Source organism: Eulemur rufifrons, chromosome 2, assembly GCF_041146395.1.
Source record: "Eulemur rufifrons isolate Redbay chromosome 2, OSU_ERuf_1, whole genome shotgun sequence".
In the NCBI taxonomy this organism is placed as follows: Eukaryota; Metazoa; Chordata; class Mammalia; order Primates; family Lemuridae; genus Eulemur; species Eulemur rufifrons.
This window is the reverse complement of record NC_090984.1, coordinates 11967028-11982478: the sequence shown is the minus strand read 5'-3', so window position 1 is coordinate 11982478 and position 15451 is coordinate 11967028. Positions and strand designations below refer to the sequence as shown.

Below are 15451 nucleotides of genomic sequence, written 5' to 3'. Positions count from 1 at the left end.
CTCCCACTCAGCAGCAGGAGTGACCTTTCTTAAAACACAAACCAAACGTCACTTCTCTACTCACAAATTTAATACAAGTCCTTAACATGGCCCACAGGGCCTCATGTGATCTGACTCCCGTCTGCCTATTCAACCTCATCTATTATAACCTGGGCACTCAAAGTGTGGTCCGTGGACCAGCCACATGGACGTCACTTGGGAGCGAGTTAGAAATGCAGACTCTTAGGCCCCCCTTCTGGACCTGCTAGATGAGAACCGGAATTTTAAAAAGATCCCCAGGCGATCGTTAGAACCCACGGAGTGTCCAAGGTGGGGAAACCTAGGTGTACTGGGAGGGGCTGGGGCTACAAATGGGAGAAGAGAGAACACAAGCGAGACATGCCCAGGAAGATGGTGCAGCTGATGGCGAGGCTGCCTTCCCAGCGCTGGTATGCCCCAGCCCACAGCTCCTGAAGCGCGGGAACGATCACTCCTTGGAACCGACCAGAAGCACAGGCCTTGAACGCAGTCAGAGTAAATAAATGGGCTCTAGCCCTCGCGCAGGCGCACTGCGACCCCGCAACCGAGCTCGGAATTTGAGTACGCAAGCGCACAGAGAAGCAGCTGGAGGAGGGGGGACTTGCTCGCCGGGTTGTCTTGGCGGCGGGTGGGCGGGACCTGAAAGACGAGGGATTTCCGCTTCCGCCTGGAGCCGGAAGTCGGTGTCTCCCGGGTGAACGGGGCCATTGCAACGAGGGAAGGCGAGTGCAGGTGACGTTTCGCGCTGGCAGGCGTTCGGGCCGGGCCGGGCCAGGGTGAGCGTTTTCCTACTCACGCAGCTCACGCGGTTCTAGAGGAGGCGCCGGGGGTCCTGGGCTTGGGGGGTGGCCAGTCCGGGAGACTGACTCTCCCGGACCCCAGCCCGCTAAGCGCGGCTACTCGGGCACCTGGGTGCTACCGGCTGCTGGCTGGAAGCAACGCCGAAACCTCGGTGAGCCTGGAGGAACCGCCAACCCGCCGCCTTTTGTGTCCCATCAGATTCAGGGGATGACCCCTCTTCCAGCCCCCCCGCCCCCTTTGGCGCCCTTAGACTTGACGTCGCCCCGGGAAAGACCGAGGCCTCTGCAGTCTTTGTGCAAGCCAGACCCCACTCCTGTGGCGGGGGAGGCTGTGGTCACAGGGTAAAATGGGATTCTGGGGCCCATCCATAGATGGGAGACATCTGTGTTCAGGAGACTTATCTGTTCATTCAACAAATAGTTATTAAGCGCTTAATGTATACCAGACAGTATACATGCAGGGGATTCAGCAATGGCCAAAACATGTCCGCACACAACTGACATTCTAGTGGGGGGAGATCTGGGGTTAGGTTCATAGATAAGCATTTTTGAACACCTCCACCCCATCCGCAGGTGATTCTGTCGCAGCTGGTCGCTGGGGACGGGCTTTGAAGGGTGGGGGAGACTGACTGCCCTGGCAGGTGAGAGCATGGGCTACAGACCAGGCTGCATTTCAGCCTTCCGGATCTCCTGGGCTCTGGCTGATGCTTTCCCCGTATTTTGCATCTCATACGTTTCTCCCCATATCTGAGGTGCCCCTGCTCTGAAATGTTCCCTTAACCTTGTTTTATTAACCTCACTGCACTAAGGAATATTTATGATCATTTTGCTTATTAGTTTGCCTGTTAAGGGTCTGTCATCCTCCACAGGAACAGATTCCTGGCCTGCCTTGTTGATTGCAGCATCAGTATGTATCAGCAAAGGGCCTGTAATTTGTTCACTCATTCATTCATTCCGTAAATATTTGTTGAGTCCCACCTCTGTGCCGTGAACAGTTGTAGGGTCTGGGGATACAAAGAAAAGATAAAAATATCTGCCGCCTTAGAATTTACATTTGGAAGGTGGTGGGTGAGGTTGGAGACCCAGGGAGACCAATGAGGAAGCTGAGATGACCATGACTCAAGACCATGGTACTGGTCCCGGAGGTGGTGAGAAGTGGTCGGATTCTGGGAGGATTTCACAGGTAGATGGGGCAGGATCAGATAAGGGATGTGAGAGAGAAAAAGGCATCAAGGATGAATCTAAGGCTTTTGGATTGATTACATGGAAAGACGGACTTGCTATTAGCTGAGCTGAGGAAGACTGCAGGAGAGCAGGTTTAGGGCGTGTTATGTGTAAACATCTGTTAGACATCGGGTGAAGGTGTGGCTGAGGCAGGTAGACCAGCGAGTCTGCAGTTCAGGGGAGACATCCATGTGGAGGAGGCGTGAAGCCCTGACACCGGATGACGTCTCCCGACTCTCGAGGTAAGTATAGCCGCAGAGGGAAGGCCGAAGACTGAGCCCATTAGAGAAGTTGGTGGAGAAGCAGGAGCTGAAGACACTCAGCCACCAGTGAGGCGGGGCGGGAGAGCTCGAGGTCCTGAGAGTCATGTGGCAAGAGTGGGAGGGCAGTATGGAGCCACTGGTGACCTTAGTTGGGGGGCAGTAAGGGGTACAGGAGAGAATGGGAGGGAATGCAGACAGTTCTACACTAGAAAAGCCTGCCGAGAAACAGGTGGTAGTGGAGAGAGACTGAAGAGGTGGTTTTTTTCCTTTTCAGACGATGAGGGAAGTGATAAGTGTGTCCAGGATCTAGTAGAGCTGGGAAATTTGATGTTGCTGAAGGAAGTGGGGACAGGACCCAGGGCAGAGTGAAGAGGCCGTTCTTGCAGGAAATGCAGACATATACTTTCATAGTAAAAGAGGGAAGGCCGAATGGGGGGTCCTAGGCGCTCTCTTTCCATTGCTGCTTTTACTTGGTAAATTGGAAGCACCTGCAGTGACGGGGGAGGCTGTTGCATGGGGAGTGATCACTAATTATGAATGAAACTCCGCTCTTGATTCTGGGCGACCTGCCAGGCTACTGCCGTGCCCTGTTGTGGAGGAACAATGCTAGAACAGCAGTGGGGTATGTGTGCGCTGAGGCACCTTGGGAGGATCAGGGGTGGCAAATGCAGAGCCCTGAGCACAGCGCCTGGCATGGGCGTTGCGCTCAATGGTAGCTGCTTCTGTTTTCCTACCCAGCTGCCTCCAAGAAATCTGTCCCTAGATGTCCCTCTGCCACATGACACCCCCCCCATCATTTTCCCCAACACCCCATGTGTTAGCCACCAGAGAATGATGTCACCTTCTCTCCCTACCCACCAACTGTGTCCCCTCTGCCACCTCAGGAGTCATCCTGGACTCTCCTCATCACACTCACTCCGTTGACTCGTCTCTTCTGTCCACCCCCTGCCATCTCCACCCCAACAGCCCTGCCCTGGCTCTGTCTTCATCTTCATCCAGGCTTGTGACTCACATGCCTCCGTCCTTCAAAAGCACACAGTGATTTCATCCTATCACTGCTCATGGCCTCCAGGACCCATCCAAACATCCAGAACCCTCCCACCTGTCCCTGTTCTCTCCCCTACCGGCCAGGGGACAGGCACCTGCCCCAGAGCCTTCACACATAGTGTTCTTCTACTCAAAGTGCCTGTCCCTGCTTCTCTACCCAGCAGCCTGTCATCTGTGGAGAGGCATCACAGTGGGCCCATCTGGAGGCCGTCACAGCCCCCTTCTCAATGGCACTTCCATGTCCCCCGACAAGAGGAGCAGCCGAATAACATCACTAGCTCCTGAGCACTTAGGCTCAGCCCAGCCCTGCCCTGTTGGCCTGTCCAGGCCTGTACTATTGTCTCTTGTGTCATCCTCACCAGGAACAGTGACTTCTAGTGCAGGTGCCAACAGTGGATGGGCCGGGCCCTTGTGCTGAGCCTTTCGCTTACCATTGCTCATGCCAGCCCCACAAGAGTCCTCTGAGGTAGCAACCTCGTCTCTGTTGTATAGACAAAGAACTGGGCCACAGAGAGTTTAGGTAACCTGCCTGGGTCACACAGTGAGTGGGGGAGTCAGGGTTAGAGCCTGTCCTCACCCTTCCCGTCCAGAGTGCATCGGGACTGTCCTGCCCAGGGACCGCGAGCCTTGCCCCTCAGAGGTGGAGGCTCGGACACCACTGTTCACGGTGGTCCGTGAGCCACTGACTTCTGTCCCATCCCCCCCGCCCCCCCGCAGGTGTGCCCACCTGCAGACATGGGACGCAGAAAGTCAAAACGGAAGCCGCCACCCAAGAAGAAGATGACAGGTACCCTTGAGACCCAGTTCACCTGCCCCTTCTGCAACCACGAGAAGTCATGTGACGTGAAAATGTGAGTGGGGAAGCAGGCATGGGATCCTGCCTCGTGGGGCACCCAGGGCTCTCCCTCCCTGCCGTCCTCCGTTCTGCCCCTTGCTGCCCTGCTTGGGGCATTGTCACCCACAGGGTCAGGGCTCGCTGCTCACCAGTCCCTCCGCCTCTGCCCATTTTAGGGACCGTGCCCGCAACACCGGAGTCATCTCTTGTACCGTGTGCCTAGAGGAATTCCAGACGCCTATCACGTGTATCCTTGGAAAACGAGGATTTTTCCAGAGGGTGGAGGCAGGGAGGCCAGGGCTGCTCAGCGTACCTGGCCAAGGGTGAGGGGCCGGAGTGCAGCTTCTGCTCCTCCGGCCCTGCTGTGTGCCCTGGTACAGGGCCGTGGCTGCTCAGAGGACCAGGTGCCACCTACTGATCTATGCGGGGTGAGAAGTTGCAGGGCAGGGGTCCAATGCTGCCAGTCGCCCTTGACCTAAGCGGCTCAGATCTGTCAGAACCCGTGGACGTGTACAGCGATTGGATAGATGCCTGCGAGGCAGCCAATCAGTAGCAACGCAGAGGACCCGCCCCCGGGCAGCCCCGCCTGCCGTGGACCCACCTGCTGGGTCTGACACCAGAGACATTCCAGGGGTCCAGGGTGTGGGTCCAGGGCTGTCACTCGCGGCCCTCGGTGTGTGTGGAGTGGGTGTGAGTGTGAGAGTGTGTGTGTGGCTGCGCATGTAGCTGTGGGAGTGGCCTTGGGGTGTGCTTGTAGACACGTGGTGGCGTTGAGGGGTTGCTGGCCCTGAGGGGCCTGAACTGGCCTCACTTGGCTCCAGAAGCCTTTCCCTTGCTCCCTGCTCCAGCCCTGGGCCCCCTGGCCTTGGAGCCCTGGCTCCTGGGGTCGGGGGGCAGTTTGCCAACACCCTGGGCAAGGAAAGCCTGCCAGAGGCTGGAGCGGGACCTCTCTGGCCACCTCACCAGCGCCTCGCCCCTTTGAACTGGACTCCCCACTTCCCCACCTTCCGATGCCTGTGGCCTGGGATTCAAAGCCACCATCGCCCAGGTCCCTTGACTGGGCCCTGGAGGGAGCCAGCTTGCCCGAGCTAACTGGGAAGCCTCATTTCATGTCACTTGCCTTTGTAGAGGAGGCAGGGGCTGGGTTGGGGGACGGCTGTCAGTCACAAGCCCTTAAATAAAGCAGCCGATGCAGATCTCTGTGTGTGCCCCAGAACCAGAAGAGGGAGGGGGAACCTGTGGCTAAAGCCTTCAAGGGGCGACCTGGAGGCCCACTCTGTCAGTCTTGGAAACTGTCCAATGTTTTAGTCACTCAATGAGCATTCAGGGTGTCCAGGACGCTGATGGACCAGGCAGACATCTGGCCTGGTGTTTACAGCAGTCAATGAAAAACGTCACTGGGGAGGTGGGACAGAGAGGGCTGCTGGGGGGCACACCTGGAGGGGCGGCCTGAGGAGGTGATGCTCTAAGGGCTTGCCAGTGTCACCCCCCCATCCCGGTATCCACCCTGTGGGGCAGGTGCTGAGGTAACTCCAGGTTCAAAGATGAGGAAACCGAGGCCAGAGATGGTGGAGGTTGCTGACCCAAGGTCCTACGGCCAGAAAGCGGCACAAATGGGACTTGAATGCAGGAAGCCCGGCTCCTGGGTCAGAGCCCACAGTCTGACTTCCTTGTGAGTGCAGAGTCCAGGCAGAGGGAACAGCTCATGGGCCCTCCTGGAGGCTGTGTTGGGGAGAGACACAGGAGGGGAACAGTCCAAAAAGGGACCTTTTTCCAAGGGTGCTGAGGACTCTTGGAAGGTGCACATGGGGGCTGGATGCTCACAGCTAACAGTGGAACCTGAAGTCACCTGGGTAACAGGGACCCCAGTGCCCACAAGCCTGGGCCAGATCCAGCTTCTCCACCCGGCCCCGTGACCTGGGGCAGCAGGTGACCGGTGCTTCAGCGTCCTACAGCAGGAAGGGTGAAAGAACCTTCCTCCCAGGGCTTTGCTGAGGATGGAAGTGCCAGGCACGGTTTGAGTGGCTCTGGGGCCCACCCAGGGCAGTGACAAGTGTGAACGACTAGGGGAGGTGCTGGGCTGGGCTGGGCAGCTGGGTCTGCCATGTGCCCCCCAGGCCCACCCTGGTAATCTTGCTTCCTCCTCCAAGGCCCCAGGTAAGGTCCGTAGCCCTGGCAGGAACCAGTGGATGTGGGCGGAGAGGTGGACCGGCACCTGGGTTGGGGGGTGCCCTTGGGGATCAAACAGGAAGGGGGCTTGTGCCTCTGGTGGCCAGGGCCCTCCCTGCCGCCCGCCCACCCCAGTCTCACACTCCAAGTGCTAATATGGTGCTGTTTTCCTGAGGAGGCAGGGCCCAGGGCCAGGCGTGGGTCCTCGGCATAGCTTCCCCGCGCCAGCCCTGGGGGAGCAGGACTCGCGGTAGCCAGGCCAAGAGCGCCTGGAATCCGGTTTATGAGGCCCCAGGGGCTGTGTGCGTCTGTGTGCTCGGGGCTTCTGGTGTCTGTCTCTGCAGATCCCCACGTTCCAGGCCCGACCCCTGCCCTCCCTGGGGAGGGAAGGGGAGAAGATGGCTCCCTGCCCCGTCCCCACTTCTCCACACCTCCCTGGAACCCTGATGGATGGTGGCTTTCAGGCAGGGTGGCTAGGGCTGTCCTTGTAGATATTACAGGGTCCCCGCTGAAACGTGAGAAGGTTGGGGCCCTGTCTACAGCCTTCTAGGGTCCTGGGCTGGCAGGCCAAACTCCAGGCTCAGCTTTAAGGGGGCTGGGAGTGAGCCAGGCACGCCCAGGTAGCCACACCCCATGGTCAACTGTTCAGCTGCTCCGTGCTGGTCAGCGAAAGGCCAGTGCCCTGGCCCGGAAGTGCCCATCATCCCCCACAATCCAGGGTTAAAGTGTTCATGGGGCCACCAGGACCTCCTGCTCATTGTACTTTTTCATTGTTGATGCTTGGACCCCATCAGCAGCTAAAGATTTGGAACATCACCGCCTGTCTAGGGTGTCATTTCATTTAAGCTCTCCCTTGACCCTACAGGGCTCATGTCCCCATTTTCCTTTTTTTTCCTTCCCCACCCCGTGTCCCCATGTCTCTGATGGGGAAACAGGCATAGGGAGAAGTGGTTGCCCAGGGTCACCCAGACAGTGGGCAGCAGATGCAGGATTCACATCCTATCTGGCCAGTCCCAGTGCTCAGGCTCTGTCACCACAACCTACAGGCAGCCCCCCCCCCCCCCGGAGAGCTGGCAGGCATCGTGTGTGTGTGTGTGTGTGTGTGTGTGTGTGTGTGTGTGTGTGGCGGGGGGGGGGGGGCTGTGTGAGTATTGGCTCTCCAAGTATGTCTTTTTTTTTTTTTTTTTTAAGAAAGAGACAGGGTCTTGCTCTAAGGCCCAGGCTGGAGTGCAGTGGCTAACTGTAACCTTGAACTCCTTGCCTCAATTGATCCTCCCACATCAGCCTCCGGAGGAGCTGGGACTACAGGCGCATGCCACCACACCTGGCTAATTATTAAAAAATTTTTTGTAGAGATGGGGTCTCACGATGTTGCCCAGGCTGGTCTCAAACTCCTGGGCTCAAGCAGTCCTGCCTCAGCTTCCCAAAGTGCTGGGATTACAGGTGTGCGTGTCATGGGTGGGAGTGTGTATTGCATGTGTGTGTGGATTTTGCATGTGAGTGAGACAGGGTGCCCGTCCTGTGTCTAGCTGAGTGGCTGTGAGGTCCGTGTGTGTATCTCGGCGTGTCTGTGAGAGTATGCGTCCCCGCAGATGTATGCACAGGGAGCTGGAGTGTATTCTGGCCAGAGCAGCCCCGAGGCCTCGGGTGATTTTACAGCCATTTATTGTGCTCCAGTGAAATAGAAAAAACAAAGTGCTCGCGTTCCAAATGCCGCTGTCACATCCACGTACGCCAGTCGCTGCAAACCAAACCGCGTGTGTCCGCTGGGTCTCTGGGCATGCAGTTTGCTCCCACTAGGGGACAGGGTGGGGGCGGGCCGAGCCTGGGCTCTGGGGGCTTCGCTTAGGGGGCTTCTGGTCCTGGGGGTACCCACTTGTGAGGGAGTGGGGCGACAGCTGGAATAGCTTTGCTCAGTGCGTCCTTTGGGTGCTGTTGGGGACACCCGGCTCTATGTTGGACCCTGTAGCACTACAGGGAGGGGCCCCCCACAGGCCCCCCAGTCTGCCCCAAACTCTAACCCTGTAGGCAGGTGCCAGGGGGCTGGAGGGCGCCATGCAGGGAGAGGGGGTCGGCTGGGCCCGGTGGGGTCCAGCCAAGGGCAGCAGCCAGCCTCCCTGGGGGGAAGGCGGGGAAGGCCAAGGCCTAGGCAGAGTTGTAGTAGTTGTGCGGGTGGTGGTTGTGCGCGGGCTCGCCCAACTCCGGGTAGTCGGGGTTCAGGCAGTACTTGGGGTCGTAGACCTGGCGCGGCAGCCCATATACGGTCATGCCCCGCTGCGAGGCCCCCTTGTTGCTGCCCATCTGCAGGCTGACGTTGAGCGTGTCGCAGTGTTCCATGCCCAGCCCGGGCTCGAAGATCTGCCGCTTGGTCCCTGGCGCGGTCATGCCGGCCTGTGGGGGGCAGCTCGGTCAGGCCGTGGGGACCATCGGGGGAATGGGCCTCACCGACATGCCACGCGGACCCCCCTCACCTGGCTGGCACCCTTGTTGGTGCCCATTTGCAGGCTGATGGTGGCCTGGTCCAGGGGCTGGTCTGTGCCCAGCTTGGGGTCGTAGAGGTGGCGCCGGGTGCCGTAGGCCGTCATGCCCTGCTGGCTGGCAAACTTATTGGTGCCCATCTAGGAAGCCAGAGAGACAATCACAGAGCCTCACCCCGGGTCATGAGCAGTAACTGACATCCGAGGACCGTTGCATTTTTCAGATTGGAAACTGAGGCCCAGAGTGGGCATATCAAGTGATTGACTTCTAGGGTTCAAGTCCCAGCCCACCCTGCATGAACTGGGAGATCCGGGCAAAAGGGAGCTGGCCGCTCTGGGCCTCAGTTTCCTCATCTGTAGAAAGGGCGTAATGGTGACGGTACGTCCCCACGACGGCTGTTAACGGAGCGAGTTTGTGAATGGGAGATGCTGAGCACCGTACCCGGCCTCTAGCTAAGTTAATGCCAAATATCCTGTTCCCCAAAGCCCTCAGGGACCAGGGTGCCTTCCTCGGCAGGGAGGGGCGGTACCTGCAGCCCGATGATGTTCCTCCCTTCTCTTAGTTTTTCAGGCTCAAATTTCCGCTCCTGCTTCTCCGCATACTTCACCCCCACGTTCACCTTGTTTCCTTTCGTCTTGGCCTGGGTGGGGCGAGGAGGGTGCGATTGACAACAGGGCTTCCAGGCTGCATTGTCCCCTTGGAGACCCTTGGCAGCACCGGCTCAGGGGCACCAGTGGCTGCACGTGCAACCCAGCCCGGGCCGCCCACCAACCACTGTCCCGGGCCCACCCTGCCCCCACACTCACCATGCTGGCAAGGGCCAGGAGGGTGGACTGCACCTGGGTGTGGTTGGTGTTCTCAAACAGGTCATTGGCCTCAAAGATGTCGTGGGGCTTCACCCCGTACTTGGTGATGGCCTTGATGAAGTTGCCAATGTTCTCCAGCTGGTGGGGAGTGGGCAACCGGGGAAGGGTCAGTGGTGGGCGGGTGGAGGGCTGACGGGCTTGTGGGCGAGGGGGTGAAAGGGGCTGGTCTTACCTGGTGCCAATTTTGGGTGGACTCGTTGACCTTCTTCACAGAGCCTGGCTGGAGCTTGTTGATGAACCTACAAGGAGTGGGGGAGGGGAGTGAGGATGCCCTCTGTTGCTCCACCCAGCCCAGCCCAGTGGGTAGGACATCAGGGTGATCGTGACTGGGCCATACTGTACCACTGTGTCACCTCCCACTACAGCCAGCTCTCAGTGCAGCCCTTCCAGACCACCCCACGTGCACAGGTGGGACACCAGCTTCAGGGCAGCTAGACTCAGGTCCCCGTGAGAGAGGCTCCTCATGCAAGGTGTGCCCAAGTCAGGTGTTCCCCAAGCCTCACTGGCACCGCGTCTCAGCATCCTTTTCTCTTGCAGACAGTGGGGAGCCCACCCCCTGGATGATCTCATCCAGTCTCTTGGCTCTAAGAGCCATCCATGCGCCACCAGCGACACCCCCATGTCTCCCTGCAGCCCTGGCCTCTCGCTCCCCATCCAGCTTCGTCCATGGGCGTCTCCAGTCAAACCCACCTCACTCCCACCAAACTCCAGGTGCTCAGCCAAAACCCTTGAACTTGCCTCTGACTCCCCCCACTTTCTCGCAGCCCCACATCCAGTCTCTCTCCTCTTTTTTTTTTTTTTTTTTTGAGACAGGATCTCATTCTGTTGCCTGGGCTAGAGTGCAGTGGCATCATCATAGCCCACTGCAACCTCAGACTCCTGGGCTCAAGTGATCCTTCTGCCCCAGCCTCCTGAATAGCAGGAACTACAGGCGCGCACCACCACGCCTGGCTAATTTTTCTATTTTTTGTGGAGACGGGGTCTTGCTCTTGCCCAGGCTGGTCTCAAACTCCTGGGCTCAAGCGATCCTCCCTCCTTGGCCTCCCAAAGTGTAGGGATTACAGGCATGAACCACCATGCCCAGCCTCTCTGCCTTGTAAGTACATCCAGAAGCCCACCCACTACTCCCCACTACCTCCACTCTGGTCTAAGCCACCAGTGTCTGTCTCCTGGGCTCTTGGGGCTCCCAACTTCCACCTCATCCCCTACAGACCCTTCCTCACTCAGCAGCCAGAATGGCCATTTTGAGACAATTCAAGTTACTCTCCAGTTCAGAATCCTGCAGTGCTTCCGCGCTGCCTTCACAATCAAATCCTAACTCCTTGCCATGATTAAAAGGCCCTCTGGCATCTGGTCCCCAGTTCACTGTGTAACTTCCTCTCCCTGCACTCTCCGTCACTCACTTGGTGCTGGCCATGCTGTCCTCCTTATGTTCCTTGAACACCCCAAGCACGCTCCTACCTCAGGGCCTTTGCACCGGCCATCCTGTCTGTCTCCTACGATCCCTCTTCTCTCAGATCTCCCGGCTTCCTCACTCCCTCCCTCTATCTGAGGTTCTGTTCAAGTGTCACCAACTCAGAAAGCCTGGAAGACCACTCTGTAAGGGACAGCACCCCCCCACACACACACACACCCCCAACCTGCCCCTCTCATCCTCCTTCCCCAGTTGACTTTTCCCCAGGGCACTTGCCACCGAAGTCAAGTCCGTGATGGTTTGATTGACTATTTGGTCTCGCCCCCAAAACTCCCTGTTGAGTCCTAGTTGCTCCTAGCTCCTACCCCGTCTGTTCACTGCCACGGTGCATGCTCCAGAGCCTGGCACACAGCAAGTGCTCCGTAAATCCTTGTTGCATGAGTGAATGACCGAGTGGCTGGCTGACTCCGTACTGCTTGAGACCTGAGCAGCCCTCTGTCTGAGCTGGGACACCAGCTTCCCCCGCCCCCTCCCCTGTGCCCCAATTCCTTATTTCTAGTGGATGGGGATGGGACAAGATAAACACCCCCCAGACCCCTCCCCAGCGCCGGCACTTGGGGAGGCGCTTGGGTCACCCTGCCCTGGGTCAGACACAGCGATGCAGACAGGATCCCACCCAGTGTTAGGGTTGCAGTGGATTCAGGGCCGGGGGGCTCTGAAGGGAATGGAAAACCGGGACCTACTTAGCACATCGGTCACCTCAAGCCAGCCATGAACAGCTATTGTTGCCAGCTGCCTAATAACTGTGACCGCTCTTTCCGGGGACTCTGGAAGCCATAGATGGGCCTGCCCTGTATAGCGTGGTGGTTAAGATTCTGGAGTCATTCCCATTGAAACAGCCTAGGACTTTGGGCAGTGTGTTTAACCCATCTGGGCCTCAGTTATCCTTGCCTGTTACATGGGCGCAATGATTATTTGCCACCTCAGGGGACTGTTTTGAGGTTTCTGATATAAAGTGTTCAACCCAGCTCTGGGTTCATGGTCGTTTGCGGGGCCACGTGGAGATGGGTGTTTGGGTTGGGGGTGGCCCAAGCAGGGTCCGGGCCACGAGTGCCCCACTCACTCGCAAAGAATGATGCCATCCTTGAGGCCGTCCATGAAGTTGTTGCCGATGCGGCGCCCTGTCACCCCCTCGATCCATTCTCTCAGCTCCTGCTCCCGCTGGTGGTCGTACTTCTGGGCCAGCTGGAGGTGGGGGGCACAGAGGGGGCGGTGAGGATGCGGTGGGGAGTGGCCTGGGCTCCCTGAGTCCCGTCCAAGCCTCCCTCAGCCTCGTCTCCTGCTTCGTCCCTTTCCAACTAAGGCAATTCTGCCCCAGCGTCCGTGGGGGAGGGAGGTGGGCGCTGGGGTGGGCTGAGGGCCAGAGCTGAGGTGGCACCTGCCCAGGGGGCCATTCCGGGCATTCTGAGGTTTGGCACCAGAAAGTGTAGACAGGGGGGTGGACGTGGAAAGCCAGATCCTTAGAGCCAGAGGGGCAAGGGGCGGGGCCTGGCTTCTTGGTTCCCCCTCCAGGCCAAACTTGGGGTGTATCTTTCTCTGGCCCTGCCCCCCTGTTGAAAGAGGGGGCGCCCAGGCAGAGGAGGAGGAGATCTAAGGAGGTGCCCCTGGGTGCTGGCTTGCAGGGGACTGCTCTGTCCTACGTCTCTCAGTGTCTCTCCAGGTCCCCATCTCCCAGGCTCTGTCTCTAGCTAGAGCTGGGGGGCTGGCCTTGGTCCTGCACCCCACTCCTTGCGAGTCTGTATGTCTCTGTCTCTCCCCCAGCTCTATCTGTCTTTCCTTGGCCCAGCCTTGGGGCCTCCCTCTCTCTGGGTGGCTAGTCCCTGTCTGACATCTCTGCCTCCGCAGTTCGTTCTCCGTCCCCAACTCCAAGTTCCCGGCCACTGATGGGGGTGGGGTGCATCTGTCTCCCCTGTCTCCCTGTCCCGTGCTCTCTGTCTCTGTCTAGGTTTTATCTGGCTCATGGTTCGCCCTCCCACGACTGTCTTTTTGGTGTCAGCCTCTCAGCCTCTCTGTCTGCGTCTTTCCCCCGACCCCCGGTTTCTCCAGAACCCTCCGCCCCAGCCCAGCCAGGCTCCCAGTCCCTGGGGGATCGGGCTGCCCCTTCTCCTGGGTGGCGGAGGGAGGTGGAAGGGGCGGCCCCCTCACCTGGCCCCGGCCCTGCCACCCCCCTCCCCACCAGCCCGGCTTTATAAAGCAAACCGGCCCTTATATAGCGTGGCCCAAGCTCCCTGAGGCCGCCTTATATGGCGCGGCGCCTCCGCGCGGCTCTGGGGCCGGCGCTGGGGGGAGGGGGCGGCGCTGGGATCTGTCTCCAACCCGAGCACCCGCCCCCCACCGGCGTCCTCCTCCACCCCCAGGATCCCCCCAACCCAGGTTCCAATGCCTGCTCCCCACTCCCTCACTATGGGACCCTGGGAAAAGTTACCCTGAGCCTCAGTATTCCCCTCTGTGAAATGGGGCTGGACCGCCTTCCCCCGGCAGCGCTCTTGGGGGGATCCCAGTAGGGTGGGAAGGCCAAGTTCCCTACCCTGGAGAAACTGACCCCATTCTGATGTAGGGGGAATGAATCCAGGGCCCCAGCTCTGTGCCTGCCTTACCTGGGCCCCTAGCCACTCGCCTCTCCTCTCTGAACCTCAGTTTACCCATCCATAGCATGGAGGTGCTGTCTGGGTGTCTTCCTAGCTCTGTAATTAGGAGCCCCCTGCCATGTTTCTGATGCCAGCAGCCCCCTACCCTCCTCCGCTGTCCCCCTCTACCCTCACCGTCTCCCACAGTTTCTGGGCTTCACCTCCCAGGAACCCCAGCTCTCAAGTGCTCCCCAATATTTCTGTTAGGCTGCGGGTGTGGGAAAAATCAACAAGTCTTCCCCCTACAGCCCCCTCCCATCCAAGAACACAAAGGGTTAACAGAGGACTCTGAACAGGTAGGAATCTTTGCAGTGGACTGACCTCCTCTGTTTATGTGTGGCTGTGTGCCCCCCAGCAGTAGCTGAGCTCTCCGGATGTCCCCAAGGGGGAGCAAGGCAATGCCTGCCCCATGCCTCTCCCTCTCCCCCCTCAGGTTCCAGGTCACATGGGGTAGGCAGGAGGGGGTTTAGGGAACCCCAGCAGCAGGGCTTCTGGCCTGGCAGGACATGCGAGCCAGGCTAGGGAGGCCCTCCAGCCCTACCTTGTTCTTGACCTCGGCAGACAGCCCATAGGCAGGGCCTCGGTTGAAGTGAGCAGAGGACATGCTGGCTGGTGGGCTGTGGCCGGGGCAGTGGTGGCGCTAACTCTGAGGACCACCACAGCAGCTGAAGCTCCGTCTGCACCCTCTTCCCTCCTCACACGTTTTTGAAGCTCCGGAAGGCGGCCCGGGTGTCTTCCAAGGCCATTCCATTGGCCACAGGGGCCTGCCAAGGGGCGGAGCACCCCCCACCTCGGCAGCCCCCCCTTGTGATGTCAGAGCCTTGGTATTGGGAGCTGATTGTGTCATTGTTTCCACCTAGGGGGGCAGCCTGCATTATGCTTAGCGGGGGCTTGATCAGATGCAGACCAACCTTCTCCTGTCCCCCTGTCTTCGCCCACCATCCACTGGACCTCTGGCTGAGTCTCTAAGTTCATCTCTCTTCTTTCCAGTTTTGAGGCAGGACTGTCACCTGTGGTAGTTTGGGGAGCACCATCTTGGGTTTAATTCCAGATACCAACAGTCTATAACCTTAGGCAAGCCCTTTGTCTGGGCCTCTATTGCCACATCTGTAAAATGGGCTAATGATAGTGCCTGCCTTATGGGAGTGTTGTGAAAATCAGAAGAAATAAGGCCTTGGACATGCCCAGCACAGTGCCTGGCACACGGGAGGGACTCAGATGATAGCATTCTTTCTGCCGAGGGTCCTGCACCCCCATTCTTGTCCCCTGCAGCCCCTCATAAGCACCTGGGGGAGCAGAGATCCTCCCCATCCACCTGTGGGTCACCTGAGCCATGGAGTAACTGTGGTTGAGTCCCAGGCCATGAACTATGTCCCTGTCAAGCAGCCCCATCTGGCCAGATCCCACCCCTGGACCACAGGGATGGATGCCATGTCCACATATGTCAAGGCCACATTAGTGACACTTGGATGACATGTCAGCATCCTGCCGCACACTAATGATATGATAAGAACATGCAGTTTACTGGCCATGCGCTAAGGACATGGCTGTGATATGCCCAAATGACAGCAGCCCTATGTCAGGCCTTGTTCCCAACACTATATATGTATCCACTCAATCTTCACCACACTCTTAGAGGTGGACGCTGTT

The 15451-nt window shown here is 58.6% G+C and overlaps 2 protein-coding genes across 6 annotated transcripts; one reads left to right on the top strand and one right to left on the bottom strand.

Moving 5' to 3' along the window:
• The first annotated feature begins 705 nt into the window (after window positions 1–705).
• On the top strand, window positions 706–5414 carry ELOF1 (elongation factor 1). 3 transcript variants are annotated; one of them, XM_069495975.1, is made up of 4 exons: window positions 706–750; window positions 4070–4203; window positions 4364–4434; window positions 4676–5414. In XM_069495975.1, the coding sequence occupies exons 2-4, from the start codon at window positions 4088–4090 to the stop codon at window positions 4738–4740; spliced, it is 252 nt and encodes an 83-aa protein (XP_069352076.1). In that variant the 5' UTR covers window positions 706–750; window positions 4070–4087; the 3' UTR covers window positions 4741–5414. The 3 variants fall into 3 exon arrangements, with proteins under 3 accessions (XP_069352076.1, XP_069352069.1, XP_069352085.1); XM_069495968.1 differs by having other exon boundaries at window positions 720–794; XM_069495984.1 differs by lacking the exon at window positions 706–750 and adding an exon at window positions 828–2284.
• Window positions 5415–7944: 2530 nt separating this feature from the next.
• On the bottom strand, window positions 7945–14482 carry CNN1 (calponin 1). Of its 3 annotated transcripts, none has more exons than XM_069495948.1 (8): window positions 14343–14482; window positions 13763–14043; window positions 12238–12359; window positions 9873–9939; window positions 9641–9778; window positions 9364–9474; window positions 8828–8974; window positions 7945–8747 (listed from the first exon to the last, which is right to left on the bottom strand). In XM_069495948.1, the coding sequence occupies exons 3-8, from the start codon at window positions 12270–12272 to the stop codon at window positions 8502–8504; spliced, it is 744 nt and encodes a 247-aa protein (XP_069352049.1). In that variant the 5' UTR covers window positions 12273–12359; window positions 13763–14043; window positions 14343–14482; the 3' UTR covers window positions 7945–8501. The 3 variants fall into 3 exon arrangements, with proteins under 3 accessions (XP_069352049.1, XP_069352057.1, XP_069352040.1); XM_069495956.1 differs by having other exon boundaries at window positions 13772–14043; XM_069495939.1 differs by lacking the exon at window positions 13763–14043.
• Between the last annotated feature and the right edge of the window lie 969 nt (window positions 14483–15451).

What these genes read in the sequence shown, in the direction of transcription:
- ELOF1 (XM_069495975.1), top strand. Translation starts at nt 4,088, where the DNA reads ATGGGACGCAGAAAGTCAAAACGGAAGCCGCCACCCAAGAAGAAGATG. An exon ending in AAGTCATGTGACGTGAAAAT is followed by an intron (nt 4,204 to 4,363) that starts GTGAGTGGGGAA and finishes TGCCCATTTTAG; the next exon opens with GGACCGTGCCCGCAACACCG. An exon ending in ATTCCAGACGCCTATCACGT is followed by an intron (nt 4,435 to 4,675) that starts GTATCCTTGGAA and finishes TAAGCGGCTCAG; the next exon opens with ATCTGTCAGAACCCGTGGAC.
- CNN1 (XM_069495939.1), bottom strand. Translation starts at nt 14,405, where the DNA reads ATGTCCTCTGCTCACTTCAACCGAGGCCCTGCCTATGGGCTGTCTGCC. An exon ending in CCACCCAAAATTGGCACCAG is followed by an intron (nt 9,779 to 9,872) that starts GTAAGACCAGCC and finishes ACTCCCCACCAG; the next exon opens with CTGGAGAACATTGGCAACTT. An exon ending in CCAACAAGGGTGCCAGCCAG is followed by an intron (nt 8,748 to 8,827) that starts GTGAGGGGGGTC and finishes TGCCCCCCACAG; the next exon opens with GCCGGCATGACCGCGCCAGG.